This window comes from Physcomitrium patens, chromosome 15 (genome assembly GCF_059467195.1).
Source record: "Physcomitrium patens ecotype Gransden chromosome 15, ASM5946719v1, whole genome shotgun sequence".
Classification (NCBI taxonomy): domain Eukaryota; kingdom Viridiplantae; phylum Streptophyta; class Bryopsida; order Funariales; family Funariaceae; genus Physcomitrium; species Physcomitrium patens.
Window position 1 is genome coordinate 7,204,175 of NC_143424.1, and position 19,660 is coordinate 7,223,834.

At 37.6% G+C, this 19,660-nt stretch overlaps 1 protein-coding gene and 2 long non-coding RNA genes across 8 annotated transcripts; 2 read left to right on the top strand and 1 right to left on the bottom strand.

Moving 5' to 3' along the window:
- Window positions 1–79: 79 nt before the first annotated feature.
- Window positions 80–9,614, bottom strand: LOC112292785 (protein MICRORCHIDIA 7). Of its 2 annotated transcripts, none has more exons than XR_016506649.1 (21): window positions 7,333–9,614; window positions 7,058–7,132; window positions 6,500–6,534; window positions 6,196–6,274; window positions 5,949–6,041; window positions 5,509–5,593; window positions 5,220–5,295; window positions 4,733–4,861; window positions 4,477–4,575; window positions 4,253–4,354; window positions 3,991–4,146; window positions 3,769–3,864; window positions 3,547–3,598; window positions 3,299–3,410; window positions 3,131–3,210; window positions 2,658–2,926; window positions 2,176–2,265; window positions 1,906–2,039; window positions 1,681–1,756; window positions 1,289–1,437; window positions 80–968 (listed from the first exon to the last, which is right to left on the bottom strand). XR_016506649.1 is itself a non-coding variant. In XM_024541602.3 (21 exons), the coding sequence occupies exons 1-21, from the start codon at window positions 7,811–7,813 to the stop codon at window positions 903–905; spliced, it is 2,529 nt and encodes an 842-aa protein (XP_024397370.1). In that variant the 5' UTR covers window positions 7,814–9,614; the 3' UTR covers window positions 80–902. The 2 variants fall into 2 exon arrangements, 1 of the variants encoding a protein (XP_024397370.1); XM_024541602.3 differs by having other exon boundaries at window positions 1,289–1,432.
- LOC149987728 (uncharacterized) lies at window positions 9,035–9,612 on the top strand. The gene is made up of 2 exons (XR_016506650.1): window positions 9,035–9,168; window positions 9,443–9,612. It is a non-coding gene; the product is annotated as an uncharacterized LOC149987728 (long non-coding RNA).
- Window positions 9,615–15,637: 6,023 nt separating the features above from the next.
- On the top strand, window positions 15,638–18,257 carry LOC112292293 (uncharacterized). Of its 5 annotated transcripts, XR_016506653.1 has the most exons (4): window positions 15,638–16,606; window positions 16,817–16,885; window positions 17,716–17,835; window positions 17,993–18,257. It is a non-coding gene; the product is annotated as an uncharacterized LOC112292293 (long non-coding RNA). The 5 variants fall into 5 exon arrangements; XR_016506651.1 differs by having other exon boundaries at window positions 15,638–16,928; XR_016506652.1 differs by having other exon boundaries at window positions 15,638–16,885.
- The last annotated feature ends 1,403 nt before the right edge of the window (window positions 18,258–19,660 follow it).

A 19,660-nucleotide genomic window follows, 5' to 3' on the forward strand; every position in this document is an offset into this window, starting at 1 on the left:
TCATTTCGGAGCATATGCACGAAGGAATTATTGTTCAAATATCAAACCCAAGCATTGCAACAGTCACCGCATTACAAAGTTGATAGCTCATCTTCAGCCCTCTTTCATTCAGGCTCTGATTTACGATTTTTCTTCTGTGAAGCGTCTGTTTTTCCCTTCACTGTACAGTTTTTTTCTGTATACAGGTGAGATACCCAAACCTACGCTGGTAGTTAAACGTGGGCCCACTAGTGTTGGTAGCTACTCCTATAATGCATATTTCAATTTAATCTGGATTCATCGATTATAATCCTGACAAAACGCTTCAATGCGTTGCTATGTAGCTTGTAGTCAGGAGATTCAGACTGGCCACGTCCATGAACTATTCAATCAACACATTATGTCAGTGTCCTTAGTTTGTATGGTCCTGAGAAGAATCCACCATGTCAGATTTAGCAGGAATCTGGCAAAGTATTGATATCGTCATATAGTCACACAATGTTCGTCTTGACAGTACCAACGAGGATCGAAGATGTGATGACCACTGAACAGTACCTACGATCGCAGTAAAAGAAGCTGCCATGGAAACATTTCCAACAACAGTAAGAGCGGTAGTGGTACAGAGCTCTTCTTCAAGCACTGTCGAACATGTAAACAGTTCACACCTCGTGGCCGTGACACCCCCATCAGTGTCAGAATCAACGGCGGCGTGAAGGCCAGTGCTACGGTATTGAAGTGTATTTATGTCGTTGATCAGTTTCAGTAGATCAAAGTACATTTTGAGTTGTCACCTGGAATTCGTACAGTCTCGTCCAAAATCGACAGCTCCGAAATGGGTTTCATCCTGCTCAATTCTAGGTACTGTGTTGAAAGTACGATATTATACAGGAATGCAGGACATTGTTCATCAGAGCTTGATCTGTTCAATTATGCAGCAGCCGCAAGCGATTGTTTTCAGCTTCAAGTTCTCGAGCACGCAATAGTGCGACCTACATCACATTGAACACTCAACCTTAATTGCTGATTTTCACTGTTGATGACAAAAAATCATCCCACAGCACTACAGCTTCTCAACATATATCCGCAACTGTATATGGAAGTCAGGTAGTTTTATCAGCAATTGCACACACTTATGTCTTAATATGTATGGATTTAAGCTTTCTTTCAGATGTTCTGTATTTATTTTGACTTGTTGCACAACCTCTCTTCCTCGTGTGCACTAGAACTACCTTGTAATATAGACGAGGTAGCTTCACTAATAGAATCGACTGAAGCGGGTGAACTGGTGCTTAGGCCTACAAGAGTTTACCTTCAAGTTTTTCCGCATGTCTTCATCATCATGCTCGTGCAAGCGTCTCTCTTCCGCAATGGCAGCTTGAAGGTTGTCTCGTTCACGGGTGCATTGTTCTAAGCAACGTCGGTCAACTGCTTCTTGTTGTTCCATATCAAGGAGCTGCCCTACCCAAATAGAATCAGATCACTTCTTAATGGAACAACTTCAACTGTCAGGGCCAGCACATTTTTTAGCTATTTCCTATTGAGGGAAACTAAAAGCCAATGCCCCCCAGAGATTGTCACCAGCAGAGGTCATCAGGTGACAGTCAATTCTTTTTCTTTTAACTCAAGGAGCCTTTCAGTTCAAAGTATCTATAGTGTCATGAACTCCAAGCTTTTAGAGAACCACCAAGCTCAGATGTTTACCAGCGCTTCGAGTTTGCGATTCCTATCGATCTCAAAATGCAAGCTTTTCTCATCTGCCTGCTCCAGCTTACGGAGCCTGTGCATGGAAGTGCATGAGTTAGAATAGTCTAATTGAAGCATGTTCGAAAGCTGCGACCGTTATCGTCAAGGCGCTATTGGAAAACACAACTACGAAGACATTTGGATTGTAACTTAAGCGACCACCAGTCATTGGGTGATGCTCACCTGTCACGGAGGTGCTTATTCTCTTCAAGCTCCCTGGTGATCTCGTTATCAAATGGTTGACCTTGACCGTTCATACTGGTGAGCATTCCATTTAGCGTAACTGGATCCGCCGCTCCTCTCATTACCATCTGTAGCTGCGATGATCTCACAATAATTAGTTTTTCAGCTGAAAATTCAGTTAGAATATAACAAGCACTGGTACAAAGAGTGGCATCTTCTTTGTCTCCTTGTGGTATTAATTAACGAAGACTGAGTAAGTGTAAAGCCTACTGTATCAAATCCGTTTGCAAGGTCCTCTTTACTCTTTCCGACTTCAGGAGATTCTCTCGCATCAGGCCCTGATCCTTGCCACATGAAGTTCTGAACAGACAAAATTTGATTCAATTGATTAGTTTCATTTCTGCTTATAATCCCTTAATAATGAATAAATATGATGTTGTGACGTATGTTTGATCGATTGGATTAGTGTAGTAAAACTGAATCATCAAGGTCTTAATTATGTGACTGATGAAAATTACTTCGAACAGCACATGTGGCTCGTACAGTCCACTATATCTTCCTTTTAGAATCAGTTGTTCGAGAGCAACACTCTCATAACTTCCAAAAACAATTCTCACAACCAATAGTCGTATCGGGGTGGACACTCCACACAAAAGTAAAGATGTATCCGATTTGATCGAAAGAAAGAGAGCAAGGGAAAAGGGACTAAATAGTAATAATAAGAAAGATGTCAGGATGTTTCGTATAATTACCTTAGGCGTGGAAACTTCAGGCGTGCCAGACCCACTCCGGTCTATTTCGTAGCTTAAATCTAGACCTGGGGGACCTCTCTTTGACGTTGAGCGGTTGCGGTAGACAAGGTGGAAACCCATGTCAATCGGAGGGCTAGAAATATCCAACCTTGGCATGTGAACTGGCATGTTAACCGGAAATCCTGGTATGTTTAAACGTGCTCCTTCTATTAGAGGATCAAGTTTGTCAAAGGGGTTGCCTTCGACTTGGAAACCACAGGCATTCAAGTCTGCAAATCGATCATGTTTATCATCTCAGCAACGTGTCACAACATTGACTGTTCAAATGCGACACTACACATGTTTGTCGAAGTTCAGAACCGCAACCTTGACTACTAATTCGGATTTTGGATCGATTGTATGTAACGAAATTAAGACAAAACTATTCCAAAATATTAGACAAGGTTGGATATTTTTGCTCAACAGAAGATTACCTGCTTCAGCAGCAGCTTGTCTACTGTTTCTCCGGTTCAACTTCTTGTTGACATAGCCAACAAGATGACAGTTGTTAGCCCTGCCAAGAATTCATATCAGCAACATCATGTAGGAAGTCTCGGAGTACCCCTATTGAAGCCAGACAGGTGGATGAGGTGAGCAGATACCAGTATAATTTTTGCATCTGCAATAAACGCAATTCCAGACGAGATAATACAGCAGTGCGCTCAAATGACTGCTTGTCATGAGCAGGCTCCACAAAATTAGCCTCCAGCACACCTGCAATTCAAAACTGATCATCTGTTAATCTCGGTTCTCATAATGATAGTTCAGAGTAGAAAATTGTTTCAAGTATGAAAACATCAACAAAGTTGCCACTCTCTATCCACGTTACAGTTGAACTTGTCTTACGTACCAACAATGCCTCGCCCATCACTTCCAGCAGTGTTCCAGACTCTCCAAAATGGCTGTATTTAAATGAAACACTTAGTGAGATGTTTGTATTTAGCGCAAAACACTAGAGTTGATGTCAAGTTTTGCTGATTGAGATCCATTCTAATCAATTTCGATGTCGAGAGTCTATTCGAAAAAAGGGTAAAAGTTCTGCTGATTAGTGGAAGTGTTAACAAGAGCACACCTTGATTAGACGGTTTTTATGATAAACGCTGAAGCCCTGCACATCCACATGCTCCTTGGCATCTTTTACGAAACCCATGACCACTCTTGCAACCATCTGCATATATTTTAGTGAGGTGTTTTCATAATGTAATCGCTAACATGCACAAAGAAAGAAATAATTGATGCTCAAGTTTAGGTCAATAACGTTGAGCAGAAACGACTAGCATTGCAAAAGATTCACCTTGACGTCTCTCGAACTTTCGAATCCCTGAGGCTTGTAACTGAGCTCCTGCGTATACATCAAGTCTTCAGCCAAATCATGGTGTCGAACGTCTTGACCTCGAAGGATGATTCGGAAGCCTGGCGGATATCGGTAGTACAAGATGGACGCGTAACTCTGGAAACCACATTTCACCGTGTGGAATGAGAAACATGACATGATAATTACACTTCAGATACCATTGTGGAAGCTTACACGACAACTTTAGGATGAAGTATCGTACCCGCAAGGAATGCTGGTAGGTTAGGTAATGCCTTGAGTGAGTATAACGCTGAGCCATGGCAATTTTTCTCTCGTCCAAATCCTCATTTCTCACCTGAATGTCCTGGATATTCAAAAAAAAGTTCCTTAATTCATCGTGTATTTCAACGAACTTCACTGATCGAAGATTTAGATTTTTGCAAACCTGAAACTGAATTCATTTCAATTGAAAATATCCAAACTCACGTGGCTGTCAGATTCGAAGTCAAGCTCAACTCGGCCATGTTCATCCTCCCACAGGTTGTAAATAATGACCTTTGTTCCTTTCTCGGTCATACCGAAAAACTGCCGATCAAACATTAAGATTCAGAAACATTCTGGGCATTGAAATTTAGTACCATATTTCGTGATTCTTCGACACACTGCACTTGTCTGAATGTAAATTAGAGAGCATATTCACAAACTCAGAACTGGAAAAGCCCAACCAACCAACAGCTCTGACCTGGGTGAAAAGATCATGTTCAGTGCAATACGGGGACCACTGCTGAATAGTCTGCAAATTATGGACCCAATCGTTTGCTGTGCTCCTGATCAGAGGGCAGATCATTCCATCCTTTAGCTCATAATCTACCTGCAGACAAGTCATCCAATCTCTCAACAATTGTGAGGAGAATCCCCACACAGAATTGTCGAGTTCATAAGCAGTTGTGAAGCCTTATTGAATCCTCATCATTGGTTTTTCATTCAAGTGCTTCAGTAGTGTCACATGAGAACAACAAAATTTAGCACCAGATGTTTAGTAACTCCGTTCAGGAGATCAACTGATAGAAACGTTTTTCTTAGCTGGAGATGGATACAGAAAGAATATTTATAATTTGAACATTGTCAGTTTAAAGGCGACCGCCCAAGAAGCGACATCCCCTAACCAGATTCACCTCCTAAAACTGACAAGATATCCTGGAAAAGCTTTTAATGGGAGATATTCTCACCATGGGCACAACAATATCATCATGTCCCGTACTTCTTAAAAACGTGAAGGATAGTAAGCCGATGCTCTGAGTGGCTCTGCATAAAAGCGCTCAACTTATCGTCATATTTTGCTAAGTCACAGTAGCATATGCACATAATGATTGCTGGTAAAGCTTACAAATTTAGGAACTGAATATTTTCCTTTTTGGAACAGGGTGGCAAGTACCCTAAAATGCAAGCATCAATGCAAATACTGTGAAATTGACAACCAAGACATTCGCCACCATCACAGAAAAGTTTTGGACGTGCCTTCGTCCGACATCAGCCGGTGAGCGCGAAAACACAATGACGTCCGCTCCTAGTCGCATGGTGCTCGTCTTGAATCCATTCCCATCTGGAGTTTCCGAATAGACAATGTTTCACGAAATTACTTTCGGTCTCATTCATAGGGAATCCTTTGGTTTTTTGCTCTCAAATCCAGGCTTGTCCCAAGCAGTCAAATAATTTAATGGGTTTTTGGGAATCAGTCCAGACTTCCTCGTAATTTTCAATGGTTTTTTGATTGAAATTAGGCTTGTCGATCCTCTTCACTTCAAGTTTACTTACATTGACAAAGAAAATCCCGGCAATAATTAAAACCCTTGAAAGGAATAACCCTCATGATCTGTCGACCGCGCTGAATATCAGCAGTATGAGTAGGATTCCTTGACCCACTATGTGAATGACGCACAGGTGTATTTGAGACTTACATTGGCCAATTGTGTTCCCGCTTTTGCTCTTAGTGGAGAATCCCAAGGACATACATTCCCTCATGCGTTCGGGAGTCATTCCACCACCATTGTCTATTGAGAATTCAGATATGTGAATTAGGATTAAAATTTGTACAAACTTGATCATCAAAGATAAGAACGAGTATGCAAGCCATGATCAAGGAGTCGGAACTTTGTAATGAAGAGATATTGAAAGCCTACTTTTGCTAGGAGTTTGTATTCAAACCTTCAATGTATAGCATTGGCGATCCATCACGTGGGTTTCGGACCATGTCCACATTCACAAAAGTCGCTCCATTTTTCACCTGAACGAAATGACATGGGCAAAACATCAATACCACAAAAGGAAAAGGAGGCTGTAATTTTGCGCCTTAAAGAAATTGACGTAGTGTATAGAATAGCTAGAGAGTGCAGTTAAAGATTCTGTCATGCAGATAATTTCTCGAACTCTAAGAATTATTACATATTCCTACGTAATGCGAGTAGAAAATTCGTAAGGAATTGGAGATGAAGAAGGTGTTTAGAACTACCTCGTCCATTGAATTGTCTAGGATTTCAGCGACAGCTGCGCCCACGAAAGCAGTGTCAGGGCTAACATCCTTCAAACAAAGATTGTTCATGATACCCTTTAAGTCAGCATGATCTTTTGTATCCTCACAGGTTTGAACAGACTTATCAACAAATTTAGCCCAACTTCCAGGAAATGTACACAAATCCGTTCTATCCACCGTAGAGGCCAGCTATTCCAATTCACCTTAATGATCATCAACAGGTCTTTAGAAATAGCTTGAGGTTCTACTTGCAGTACAGTGCTCCCTGTCATGTTTGACGCTGATTATTGCAGACCTTACACCTCAGAAGGTTTTGTGTAATACCCCACCATTCTTTTTCAGACGCTGACTTCATTCGCCACAACCTTAGTTCTGTTCATCTCATCCACTACTGCGACGTATGACGAGCTATCAAGTATAAAGACTCGAAAAATCTTAGAACTTAGCTTCTTTATTCTCTTTCCTTTGTTTTCTTTCTTTCTTTCTTTCTTTCTTTCTTTCTTTTCTTCTTTTTGTTTGGAAATTGTACCCAAGTACCTCCTAGAGCCCATTTGTGACTGGTTGCGTTTGAGTGCAGAAACTTCGGGTGAACCCGTACGTGATCAATCCCACCTGAACATAGTAAAGGCACTCAGTTAAACCTGCGTTCACCAATTCTACTGAGATTTGTCACTATTCAGATACTAGGGCAGAACGCTGTCATCTATAAGCCCTCTCTAGACACTCTACGAAATATTCAGAGTAGGCAGCTGAAGCCCAATCTTGCAATCTTTGAACGGTGCTTCACATTGCAAGTGTGAAAGAGCCCAAACCTGGTGGTTGCGGAGTATTGGCAGGGACTCCTTCGTAGTCTCCAGCTTTCCAGAACTGGCGGCACTCAATGCGCACATTCTTGGTTGCCTCCACTTCAACATTAGAGTCTCTGTTCGAAAGAGGCCAATTAGAGAATGGCGCAGCGTTTGGCTGTTTAATCACAGCCCCCTCCTGAACTGGATTGTCGACTGTGACGCCCTGATCATGGCTCCATTGAGCGCCGGAGGGGCTCTCTGGATCTTCCAGCTCTGGGATAGCTGTGTCGATTGGTTCTGCCTTGTACCTTTTCTGTAGAATGCATGCTTTCAACTGACTGACGTAGACACTGTTACTTTTGGTCTCATTCACCTGCTGCGGGCTCCCGCCGTCGCTCACTGTAGTTGAGCTGTGGTCTACAGACATGGTCATGCCCTTATTCGCTGCCGTCGGCTCCATCTTCACACCCCCTAATGCTGGCTGCGCACCCATTTCTTCCAGCATAGCCTCAATCCTTGCATGTGTGTGTGAGTGTGTGTGAGGAAAAGGGAGTGAGAGGGAAGAGAGCTCAAATACTTGACTCGATGCGCTTCTAGAATTTCAGACACTCCATTTACAGAAACTTAACTAGAGACTGGGCCGTCTTCAATGTGGTTTGTCCAAACCCGAGTCTTGTATTGCAGCATTCTTGCGGAATTTTTACCCCCACATACTCATAGATGAATTCAAACCATTACCAGATTCCCATCTCGCTCCAGATGAGCAAGCCAATTGTTGCGCGGAGGTCCAACTACATACTTGTTAAGTTAGAGAACTCCATATGCTGGAAAGAGAACTAGCAGAAGACGGGAGAAATCAAGAGAATAAGACAGGTCGGAAGCAAGAGACCATCACTTGAGCGGAACATCACTGCTCCTCGCTACCCCATGGTCAGCAGCTCGAAACAAGAATGTTTCCAGGCGGAGTCAGAACTGGTGGTGACCATGAGACTTCCATGAATGGGCACGTACAGGTAAGCTCATGGGCCTGCAGGGGAAGGGAGGCGGGAGGGAGGAGGCTTGAGACTCGGTAACCTTCAAGAGGAGGCTGGTGACTCTGAAACTATGTCGATGTTGAAGTATTACATGTAGAAGACGCCTAGTAGGTCAGGATCAATTTCTACGTCTACTGTGATTGTACTCTAGTAGGCTTTCGGCGCCAGCAGTCCAGCCCAACGACCAAGAACCAAGACAATCCCCCAATAATCGGATTTGCAACAAGTTCAACCCTGCAAGGTAATCGCAAACCACACCCCCAGCTCATGCATGCGTGGATGCCAAGCTCGCTGAAAAAGGAACTTCACTCCAAAATATAAAAGGGGAAAGAAGAAGACACCGTAAGAAACAAAAAAGAACTTTAAAACCTCTCTCTCTCTCTCTCTCTCTCACCGCCTGCCACTTGTACTCATCGGCTATGGCAAACATACGTCAGCCACACTGCGGTGAAAGAGAAACAGAACACTCCTCCTTCGGCAAAGAACACAAAGAACATTAGTTGGAGCCGCGAGAGGGGTTGTGAAGCTGCAGTAACGTCACGCCGGGCCGTGAGTGAGCTTAGTACAGAGCAGCCTTTTAGTCAAGAGAGAGTGCGCGAGTTGCTACAGTGATAGTGGAAGCGGTGCTGGCGTTACTGTGTGGGTGGGAGTATAAATCCAGACCCAGAGAGAGGTAGAGTCAAGGCTCATTCCCCAATGCCGGTTCATGAGGGAGAGATGTGGGAGAAGTAGCAGCAGCAACAGCAGCAGCAGGAGGAGTAGTAGTGTAATAACAATTATAACAGTAACAGTAATTGGATGACTATGGTTCCTGCAAGCGCGCGAGGTACAGCACCCTCTGTTGACTCCTCTCACGGCGCTTCAGCCCCCTTCCTTCAATGCCATAGCTTCTTTCCCTCTCCATCCCTGTCACTGGCCCGCAGTACATCTCAACCCTTGCAGCCCTCCCATATCTAGCCATATCTCTCCCTCAACTGACTCCCTCCCCCATCGACAAATCCAGCTTCTGGGCTTCCTCTTCTTTTTCCTCCTCGTCCTCTTACTCTATCGCTTCTTCTTATTTACTTATGTATTCAATTTCTGTTTCTTTTTTGCGTCAGCGTCTGCCCGCAGCTTTGATGACGCACCAGTGGGGAGAAATTCGGTTGTTCTGGTAACGCCTGGGAAAATCTGGACCCAGGTGAAGCAGGAAGCGCAAAGCCTGACGAGCAATGGCTTTAGAGCTCTGACGACCAGCCTTGCTTTGCTTTTTTTCCACTTGGGGTGGTAGAGACGAAGACGAAGACGGGGAAAAGACGAACAATACGGAGAATCTGTTGCTGGTGCAGCAGTTGTTGCAACTCTGACTAGCAGCTTTTCACAGAGATGGCATGCACAGGAAGAGTTCCTCCCTCGCTCTCCATCTCAGGGAGTGCCCATGAACACCGAAACCCATCACCATCTTCTTCGCCTTCGCCCTCCCATTCCTACCTTCGTTGATGATGGCCTTCGCCGCCGCTACTGCAGCCATGGAACCTGGTCTCACATCCAACACCAACACCATCACCATCACCACGCAACTCTGTCTCCTGCTCTGAGGAGTTCAGCCACCCGGGACTAGCGCTCTGATCTTGTGCCATGCTATCTCTTCGTCTTGTGCTTCTTCTTCGTCCTCCTCTGGGGACGTGAGACACAGGGAACTGGACTTCCGATCTTATGCCATGCTTTCTCGTCGTCTTCTGCCTGGTGTTGGCTCCTGTCTGAAACTACTCCTCTGGGTTGATTTCTATTTCTCTCGTTTTTATTTTAATGAATGATTGAGTTTTTTTATTTATTTATTTTCATTTTAAAATTGGAACAAGTTGATGAATTTGTTTGAACTTTTATTGACATTTAGAAGTCAAAAATGCAATTCTTCAAGTCACAAAGTGAAACTCTATTTGCAAAACTGAATGAATGAATATGAAAATGAGGGTGATAGTGATATCGAGAAGGTTATATTTGTGGATTCTTTTATTTATATATTTATTTTTATGGAGAATGATGGTTGTAAGATTTTTAGGATTCTATGTTGATTTTTTGTTGAAGAGATAAACTTTTAGGCTGTAGAGCTATGGTTTTCTATTGGAAAAATGGTGTTCATAATTAAAGGTCATAATTAAAGGTAATTTAGCACAGCTATTCTGTTCTAGTGAAAACTATTTGTTTTAATGGATTGCTAGTGAATATATAAGAATGCATTTTTTTTGAAATAATAATAAATAAAAATAGTAGTGTTAAAGATATTTGCAACTTTTGCATTTTCATAATTTGATAATGTAATTTTTGTTATTGTTTAAAAATATTTCATATTTATTGTATTTAGAATGTAACGTTGAATCATACAAGTTGTGGTCAATGAAATATTTATATTTTTTTCATACAACATATGCACAGAGTAAAATTGTATTTCCATTTCTATAAAGTTTATTCTGTGCATCCTAAAAATCAATTTTATGAATGCATGTCCTTTGTTCTTTTTTGATTATCATAACACATAATGTAAACAGGTTAAGAATTGTTGAAAGATGCTCTGCCATTATTTATTATTCCATTTATAATATATAATATTTTAAACATCTACAGTACCAATGTAATTAATGCTTTTTTTTTTTTTATATATAGCATGATACATAACAGGAAGTAAAAACATAAATTTTATTTATTTATAGTGCTTATATATGTTATTTAACACACCAACAAAATAGTTTAAAAGACAATCAAATTAGAATATTGTGAAAATATGTGAGAATCAATATAAAATCATTTCTGATTTTAAAGTTTGACTGTAGAATTTGAATACGCTATATATTATTAGCAAATTTGTAACACGACTGATTTGTGTGTTTGTGTGTACGTATATTTATATATATATATATATATATATATATCAAATCTGAACAATAAATTTTAGTAGTAGGATATTCATACTAACCGTGAGGGAAAATTAATGAAATTGAAGCAATGATTATTTCCAAAATACTTAGGTGAAACAAAAATTTAACAAGTATTTATTTTAAGTTTATAAAATTGTACTCATTTTTATACATAAAACATGAAAGTACACCACAAACCAAAATCATAAAATTTATGTGGTTGCATTTCATATTGCTCTTAAGTTGTAGTTCTTAGTTACACATTTCTTCTTCTCTTTTCTCTTTTTATATACATATTGGTTTATTTTGTATATATATATATATGTAATCATATTAAAATTTACAAAAATACAGTAATGCTTCAGTTTTTTTTTTTTTTTTTTTTTTTTTTTTTTCTCCTGTTCATCGAAGTAATTTTTAATATTATTTTTTGTAACGAATGAAATGTAATCTTGTGATTCTTGGTTGCATTCATTGGATTGTGATTCATTACAGTGTTGTATATCACCACACACCAATATCTTGCTCTAATACGTTACTCCCAAAACAAACGCCAGTGCTAGTACATATGATGCTTTTTTTTCTTCTTACAATTTTCATCCTTTTTATTTTTATTTTTAATAATGTAATATGGTACATATCCTCACGTAATAACATTATCAAATTATAATAAATGTACAGCTCCCGCTTTAAAGAGAGGCACATTCTGGCCTAGTAATGGGTGATGGATATTATGCCCCGCGGGTGTCCACGTCATCTCGGCACGGGCTGACAGGGCCACTCGGCCATCGTGGACTCATGCAGACGCAGACAGATCGACCCTTCCACGTCGGCAAATTCCACGTCAGCCGAAATGGACACCTGGAGAGTCGACGACGAGCGTACAAAGAGACGAGAGGACGTGTCTTTCGTATGTACGAATTTGTCAGTTCCGAAATAAATTCATTTATCAATGAATTCATCCATCTAGGGACTGGCACTAGATCTTGTGTGGCAGGGCATCGAGATAATATCCAGCATGGAGCCTGGGCTGACGTGGCTGACAGTTCTCATCCACCTCCAGTGAAAGTAGTGGGAAAGTAAAAGGCAAAGGACACTCTCTTCTTAAACCCATTCTCCTCTTGACTTTTTTTGGGGCGACGGTTCTTTTTCATGCACCCTAAAATAAAGTTCTTATGAATAGTGTATTTCTCATGTCTGCTTCGAGTGTGAGTTGGTTCATTCAAACTATGATATAATTTTTTTTAAAGTAAAAAACAAAATATATATATATATATATATATATATAGTAACTAAGGGACTATGACAGAGGAATTTATTGTGTTTTTTCCAAAATTTTGACTACCATTTGATAATCTCATTGTTCTAAATATGGACTCCAACTCAAAGCAAAAACATTGCTGTGGAATAGCGTCAGAATATCTGAAACCATAATTGAGTTGATTAGAATGGGGGTGAAATAAAGTATATAAAACACACACACACACACACACACACATATATATATATATATATATATCCTAACATCCCTTTAAAAACTACATGAGTTGAACAGTCTCATTCACAAAGCAGCCAATATTTAATATTTTACTTATATATTTATTTGAAAATTAAATAAGGTTTTCGTAATAACTATTAATATTTAGCCAGAATTTTGAATGATTCTTTGAAAAAATAGGTGGTTAATTTTTTGGATTGTAAGGCATTAAGGTTTAGTAATATTTTTTTTAATCATATTTGAATCTTCAAAAATAATTTCCTATATTTTTGTAAATATATTGGGGTTGTTTCTTAATAATAAACATTTGTAGCCCCTTTGTTACAAGAGTTTCAATGACATGTTTGTATCTATATATATAGATAAAGATATATTCATATGCATAAAATATTGTTTCTTGTGCAAGTGTATTTTTACACATCTGCCAACTTAAGTTGGTTTTAAGGGGTTTTTAGAAGATTTTAAATTTTTATTGTGTAAGTTATTTTCACTCAGTTGTCCATACATATTAATGAAACATTTAACATTCAGAAAATTTGTATGGTTCCTAAAATTTATGGCTTCAAATTTAGAAGTGAAATTCTTGCAATCTTGCTGAAGAGTGTTTAATGTTTATTCTGAACCATGAATTTCAAATTCTTGGAAGCCCAATAATTAGTTTATATAATCTAAAAGAATGTGAAAAGAATCAAAACTTCATATGAAAGAAGATGCTTGTGACTTAAGAATCTTTAAATATTTTTCTAGTTATGAATTATTTTGAATAACCCTTAAAATTAAAAAATATAAACAACATTTATCTAACAATAAACAGTTCAATGTATATTACTAAAAGCTCTCAGTTATACCGTCTTTTAGATTGCTTAAGCTCCCACCTTTTTACAAAAAAAATCCAAATCCACACCAATATATCTCATTCATACCAACATATATATATATATATATATATATATACATATTTCTGTCTACCCCAAAAATTAATTCTCCAAAAGACTAATAGTTCTCACTACTTAATCAAAAATTTTGGAATCAACTTTATGCAAAATCTGGGTATCTTGTATTGTTCTTTGTTCTGATGATTGATAACTTCTGATGATTATTAGTTTTTCTGCAACATATTGTATTAATTAGCAAAGGGACCCACTAACTAACTAACTATATATATTTGATTATCTATTTTAGTTGGTTTTATCCAATTCTCAAAATTAAAAATATGAATACAACATATTTTGGAGAACGTGCAAGCAAGCAACTTAAAATTGTACATGCACTGCTTGATACATGTAAACAATTCTAAGTAATAAACTTGAAGATTTAGCACAAACATTTTTTTTCTCTCTAAAAGTATTTAATTTAATTTAATTTATTTTATAAGAAAGATTGATGATACAAATAAGGAATTCATGTCAAACTTATTTCCTTCCTTCGTAAATATTGCATAATTTCTATTTTGTCTCCTGTCAGTCCAACAAAATACATTATATTTAAGAACTCTAATATGTAGAACATTCACATATTTGTCACATGAAGCTGTGAAGTTGGTACAAATTGCTACATGTGTAGTAAATGGTTGATTGTAGAAAAAGAAAATAACTTCTCATTGCACACCAAAACAAGTAGGTTGTTATTTTTTAAGTTGTTTAAGATAATGGTGTGAATACTTTTAAATAATTATCACTTGTTGAAGTAGGAAATAAATGCTTACTTGAACAGTGCAAGCAAATTTGTTTTACTTGTGTACTTGTGCTAGTGGGGAGCATGTTAAATAATGTGTGTTCTTATTTGGCTCCTTCTCATGATAAAATATTGTTCATGTGGCTAAACGTGTTTAAATTTCACTTATTGAACTACATGAACTGCTTATTAAATATACATTACTTTTTTCCATAGTTTGGAACAAACTGGCACAAAATTAAATATCTGGGGAGACTTAATTAGCAGTCACGAATTCATTTTCAAGGAAATTATGATGTTTTAGGTCATTTCTTAAAATTTCCACACTGTAATATTCAGTTACATAAAAATGGTGTTTTGAAGCAACTAAAGCACAAATGTACTTTTTAAACATTAGTTAATAATTATAAACTATAGTATGTCTTTAAATGCACATAATCAGATATAATTGAAGATGAACACACTTTACTATGTTGAAATTTGACCGATTTTTACAATTAGACTGTGTGTACATGTATGTTCACTAGCTCTGTTTTGAATGCTAGTTAATTTTGGTTCATTTAAAATTGAGTAATAAAAGTCACATTTCCTGCAGTATTTTTTAAATTAACTTGCAAAAGACTAAAAATCATACCTGTTACATGTAATGATTTTTTTTCTTATCTGTGTGTGTGTGTGTGTGTATATATATATATATATATATATATCATTATATTTATTTAAGCAGACATATAGTTGACAATTCTAAATGCTTCCATTTTTTTTCTTTTTTTTAATATATCACAGTTGGATATATATATATATATATATATATATATATGTATATATGTATGTATATATATAGTAAATATTATTTAAAAATCTTTCTCAATCAAGATAGATTTCAGAAAACTTAAATCAAAGTAACAACTTATACTGTAAAAACCTAATCATAAACCTACATTGTTTCAAAATCTCAAAAAATAGTTCAAAAATATTCTATTCCAATCTAAGTTAATCTGAATTATTAATATCAACGACATATTTATATATTTGACAGGAACAATCCGAGATAGTTTCATTCTACAATATTTTGCCTCCGAGTGATCAGAACGAATGAGAAGAAAAAACAACCATCCACAAGGGCGATGAAGAAGAAAGCATCCATTGAACCGGGGTTGATTTGAATTCAAACAAACATTCCCTATTCCCGCGTTTTTCGCTCTCGTCCCGCCCACGCTCCGACCACCTTCCATGCGTCACCTCGCAGCCCATTCATTCTCTGCCAACTTCGTAGCTTCTCTACTTCATGTTCGCTTCGTCGCGATGCATCATTGCTGTCATGCTTGCGTAACAAGTTTCTTCCCACTTCGTTTCTTGTGCTACGAGTAGTGTCCAGTGCAGCGGGGCTGTTCCATTTGTTTGCTGCGTCGGATGGTGGACTCGCTTTATCTAACGAGCGCGTAGTTTTTGTTCTGAAAGTCCATTTCGAATATTTTCATTTTGCGATGCGTTGGTAGTCTGTGAATTTATTTTCTTATGAGTATCTTGACGAATAAAGATTGAGATAATTTTCTAGCCGTGCTTTTTATGTCCATGTTTCTGAATGTTTTCAGACGAATGGAGAGATTTCTTGAAGAAACTCAGGTTTCTGAGATTTTTTTATGTGACATTGAAGTGCCGGAGATTGTTTTGTCGTGCAACCATGGAAGAGGATGTTGCATTTGAGTTTCTTTGGTGAAGTACCGTTCGTGTTCATTTAGCTTTCATGATCGGAATCAGTCAATTGGCCGCGGGCTCGCTTTGGAGCTTACAGATATTAGGATCATAATATAGTAGATGAAGATTTGTTTCGGCACTGGAGCTGTCGTGATCTTTCCAGAGATTGCATTAGCGAGGTCTACTTACCAGGCCGTACTCAGAATCCTCACATGCTATGTATCTGACTGTACCCGCTAATGTAGAATAAGATCTGATGGACACTGCAGTCGCTTACGGAACCACATTGAGAACCAGGAGGATTGCCAACTTATTCCAGGATTGGTGCAATTTAGCTTCTATTCCATCATGGTTGAGTAACGAGTGGTAAAAGTGGCTCTAATTTCATGCATGTCGCGCTTCCAGTCGCCCGCAGCTGCACCGCAGTGACAGGTTCTCAAGTTAGTGACCAACAGGTCTGGAGGAGGGGCAGCTGGTCAGACTTGTTTTGATATTCTCCTGTATGTCTCCATCCAAACGTAGCTATGTAATTCTATATTAATCAATTTTACCTCTCAAAGCTCCTAAAACCCATGGTAAATGCTGGGAAGCCTACATTGGCACAAGCCTGGAAAGTCTGATAGCGTCATATGATCCATGCCTGAGCTTCCGTTTCAGTGAACCATGTTGGCTCTTGAGCAGTGTGCTAACACAAACAATCGGTTACCTAGAATTTTACGACTTACCTAGCATGAAGTAACTTCGCTGGATGGAGCCTTGGGAGATCATATTTCCGTATGGTGATTCCCATCAAGCCGTGCTCTTCTGTTCTGATGGCTCTAGGTGTTGACTGGTTGAACTCTTACATACTTTTTACACTTTTGAGGGATAATCTAGGGGTCTAATGATTCTGGAGTTCATACTTTCTCCATCTCTTGGCAGCGACAATTGAAGAGATGTTGATATATATATATATATATATATATATATGATCAAGTCGTTTGGCATCGCTGATCACGAGTCCGCTAGCATGAGGATACTATTTCATTGTGGTGAAAGCCGTCAACATAGACGTGAAGACATTAAATTCAGTTACTCTGTCGCAAGTACTGGTGTAAGACCAAGAGAAACAGACCATCAGAAACTGTTGCTGGGTCGCTTGTGCGGCGAAAATGAACGTCTTACAGAAAATTCTCAGCTCCACTCTCAAGTGCATAAGAAATACAGTCCTTACGATGCAAATAGAATGTTCCACGTTTTCAAAGTACTTACCCTCGTGAGCTGTTTTTAGAGAAAGAAAAGGAAAATCAAGTGAATTCGCGTGTCTGTGACGATCTTCAAATTACGTAAATCTAATTTAGTTGCTTGCCTCAAACCAAGGAGATCAATATAAACTTAACCTTACAAAGCCTCACGAGCTGTTTCGCCTCAGTGAAGGCCTTGAGGTACACATTATGTAGTTGAGATTTCAGTGGAGGAACAAATGTGATTGTATGTTTGTTGTGCTAAAATCGACAACAAACATACAATCATATATTCATTAATTTGCGATTGTGGTGTGTCAAATGTGCTGGAAACAGAAGACAAGTGCTCCAGTAGCGAGTGGTGATGCTCAGTTCTCTTTCTGCAGAGTCTATTGAGGAAAAGTTATCAAAGGAGTGGTTAGAGCATGCGTCAGCTGAAGATCCAGAGATAAAGAATCAAGCGCCACTATCAACTCTTAGTCCTCAAAATCCGGCTCCTCAAATCGGTATGTTCTGAATATATTATCCAACTGCAACACATCAAGATGGAGTGTTAATGAGAAATGGAATACCTGATGGATAGGTGCATCATCAATTTCTTTTAGGAGATGTACTACTTATTTTGTGAATGCAGTTGTAACCAATGCTGTGGTGGGCAATCAGAGGGCAGGATAGATGAACATTTATCATAGGGTGTGGTACTTCGGTGACAGAACTCATCAGTAGCCTTAGGAACGTTGGTTTATAATTTTTGCAACTCCACAAGGTAATTTAACACTACTACATCATGTGCACACTACATTGTGAAGTTTGGAATATACTTGCACACTATCCAACAGAAGGAGTACCGCACAAAACTCTATTGAGACACTTATTGAAACACTCAACTATTTAATTGATTTATTACCGAATATATTTTTCTAGTGGACATAGTTTATGTGAACTAAACTAAATTTCTTATTTTTTAGTTTGGAATGGATTTTTGTAAACTAAAAAAGAGTTAAACTAAAAATAAACGGTACAATTTTGGACCGAAACAGATTTGCTTGTGTAGGTTATTAATATTTTGAAAACCAGTCTTTCTTATAATATATGTGTGTTTGTTTGAAATTGGTAGAAACGGTTTAATCAATGCTCATAATTGTTGGTAAGAGAATTTTAGTGCTTAATAAAAATATTTGATATTTTCGAATTTAACACAATAATTATATTGACAGTAGTAACAGCTACAAAGTGTATGCGGTTTCAGCATATGCATACAAGTTGAATGCAAATTATCCATGTACACCTTTCAAAATACAAGATAATCAATGTATAAAAATATAAAATAATTATAATTAATGATAATTAAATTTTCATCTTCATTTTTTTAAACTGAGGTTCTAATATATTTTTAAGAAAAGAATAATTTTAAAATATTTTGAAACCATGTAATGTCATTATAAAGATATTTAGGTATAAGTTTATTCAAAAAAACGAAAAGTTCCCTATAATCTTGTTGTTCTTTATCATGTTATTTTAAGCCAGATTATCTATTATTTTATATAAATGAAATCTTAATAATGATTTTTGATCTATCAGCAACTATAATACCAACTACCACAACTATTTTTGTAATTCAAATGTAATTTAAACAATAGTTCTTGCCATGTTAGTTGAACATATTCTTAGGTCAAGTCCGTTTTTTTGTCAAAGATTAATAAAATAAAAAATAAAATACCAATATTGCTAAATAAATCAACACTTGTGACGAAGTTGGAAGTATAATTTCAAATAAAATGATTTTTAATACGATCTTTGTTAATACATTTATTATACCTAAAAACTAATGTTATAAAAATAAAATATAGATTTTACAGTTTGATTTACGAGTGAACTCAAAAATGGGCCATATAGGCTAAGTTATTACTTTAATGTTTTTTCTCTCAAGCATTACTGTTTAGATTTTATAAGTTAATATTTAGAGGTTTTAATAAGTTTAATCTTCACATCTTAAGTTTTGATTAATTTGATATTTGCAATTTGTATTGCACTTATGTTATGTACACTTATGACCATTATATTATTTGCTCAAAGAGAGAATAGATGTTTTTTCTTCATGTTATGTAATGTATGCAACATGAAGTTATGATTGTAAGAGTATGATGACGTCAGCATGTATTAAATTACGTCCTAGCATCCATAAAAGTAAGACATTTTAATTCATTTTACTTTTTGTGTTCTTATTTACATTATTTTGTAAAAAAATCATTGTTTTAGTTTTTTTGTACAATGGCTAGTTTACATTACACTACCTCATAATTATTAAATAAATTCATCTTGTTATTTCAC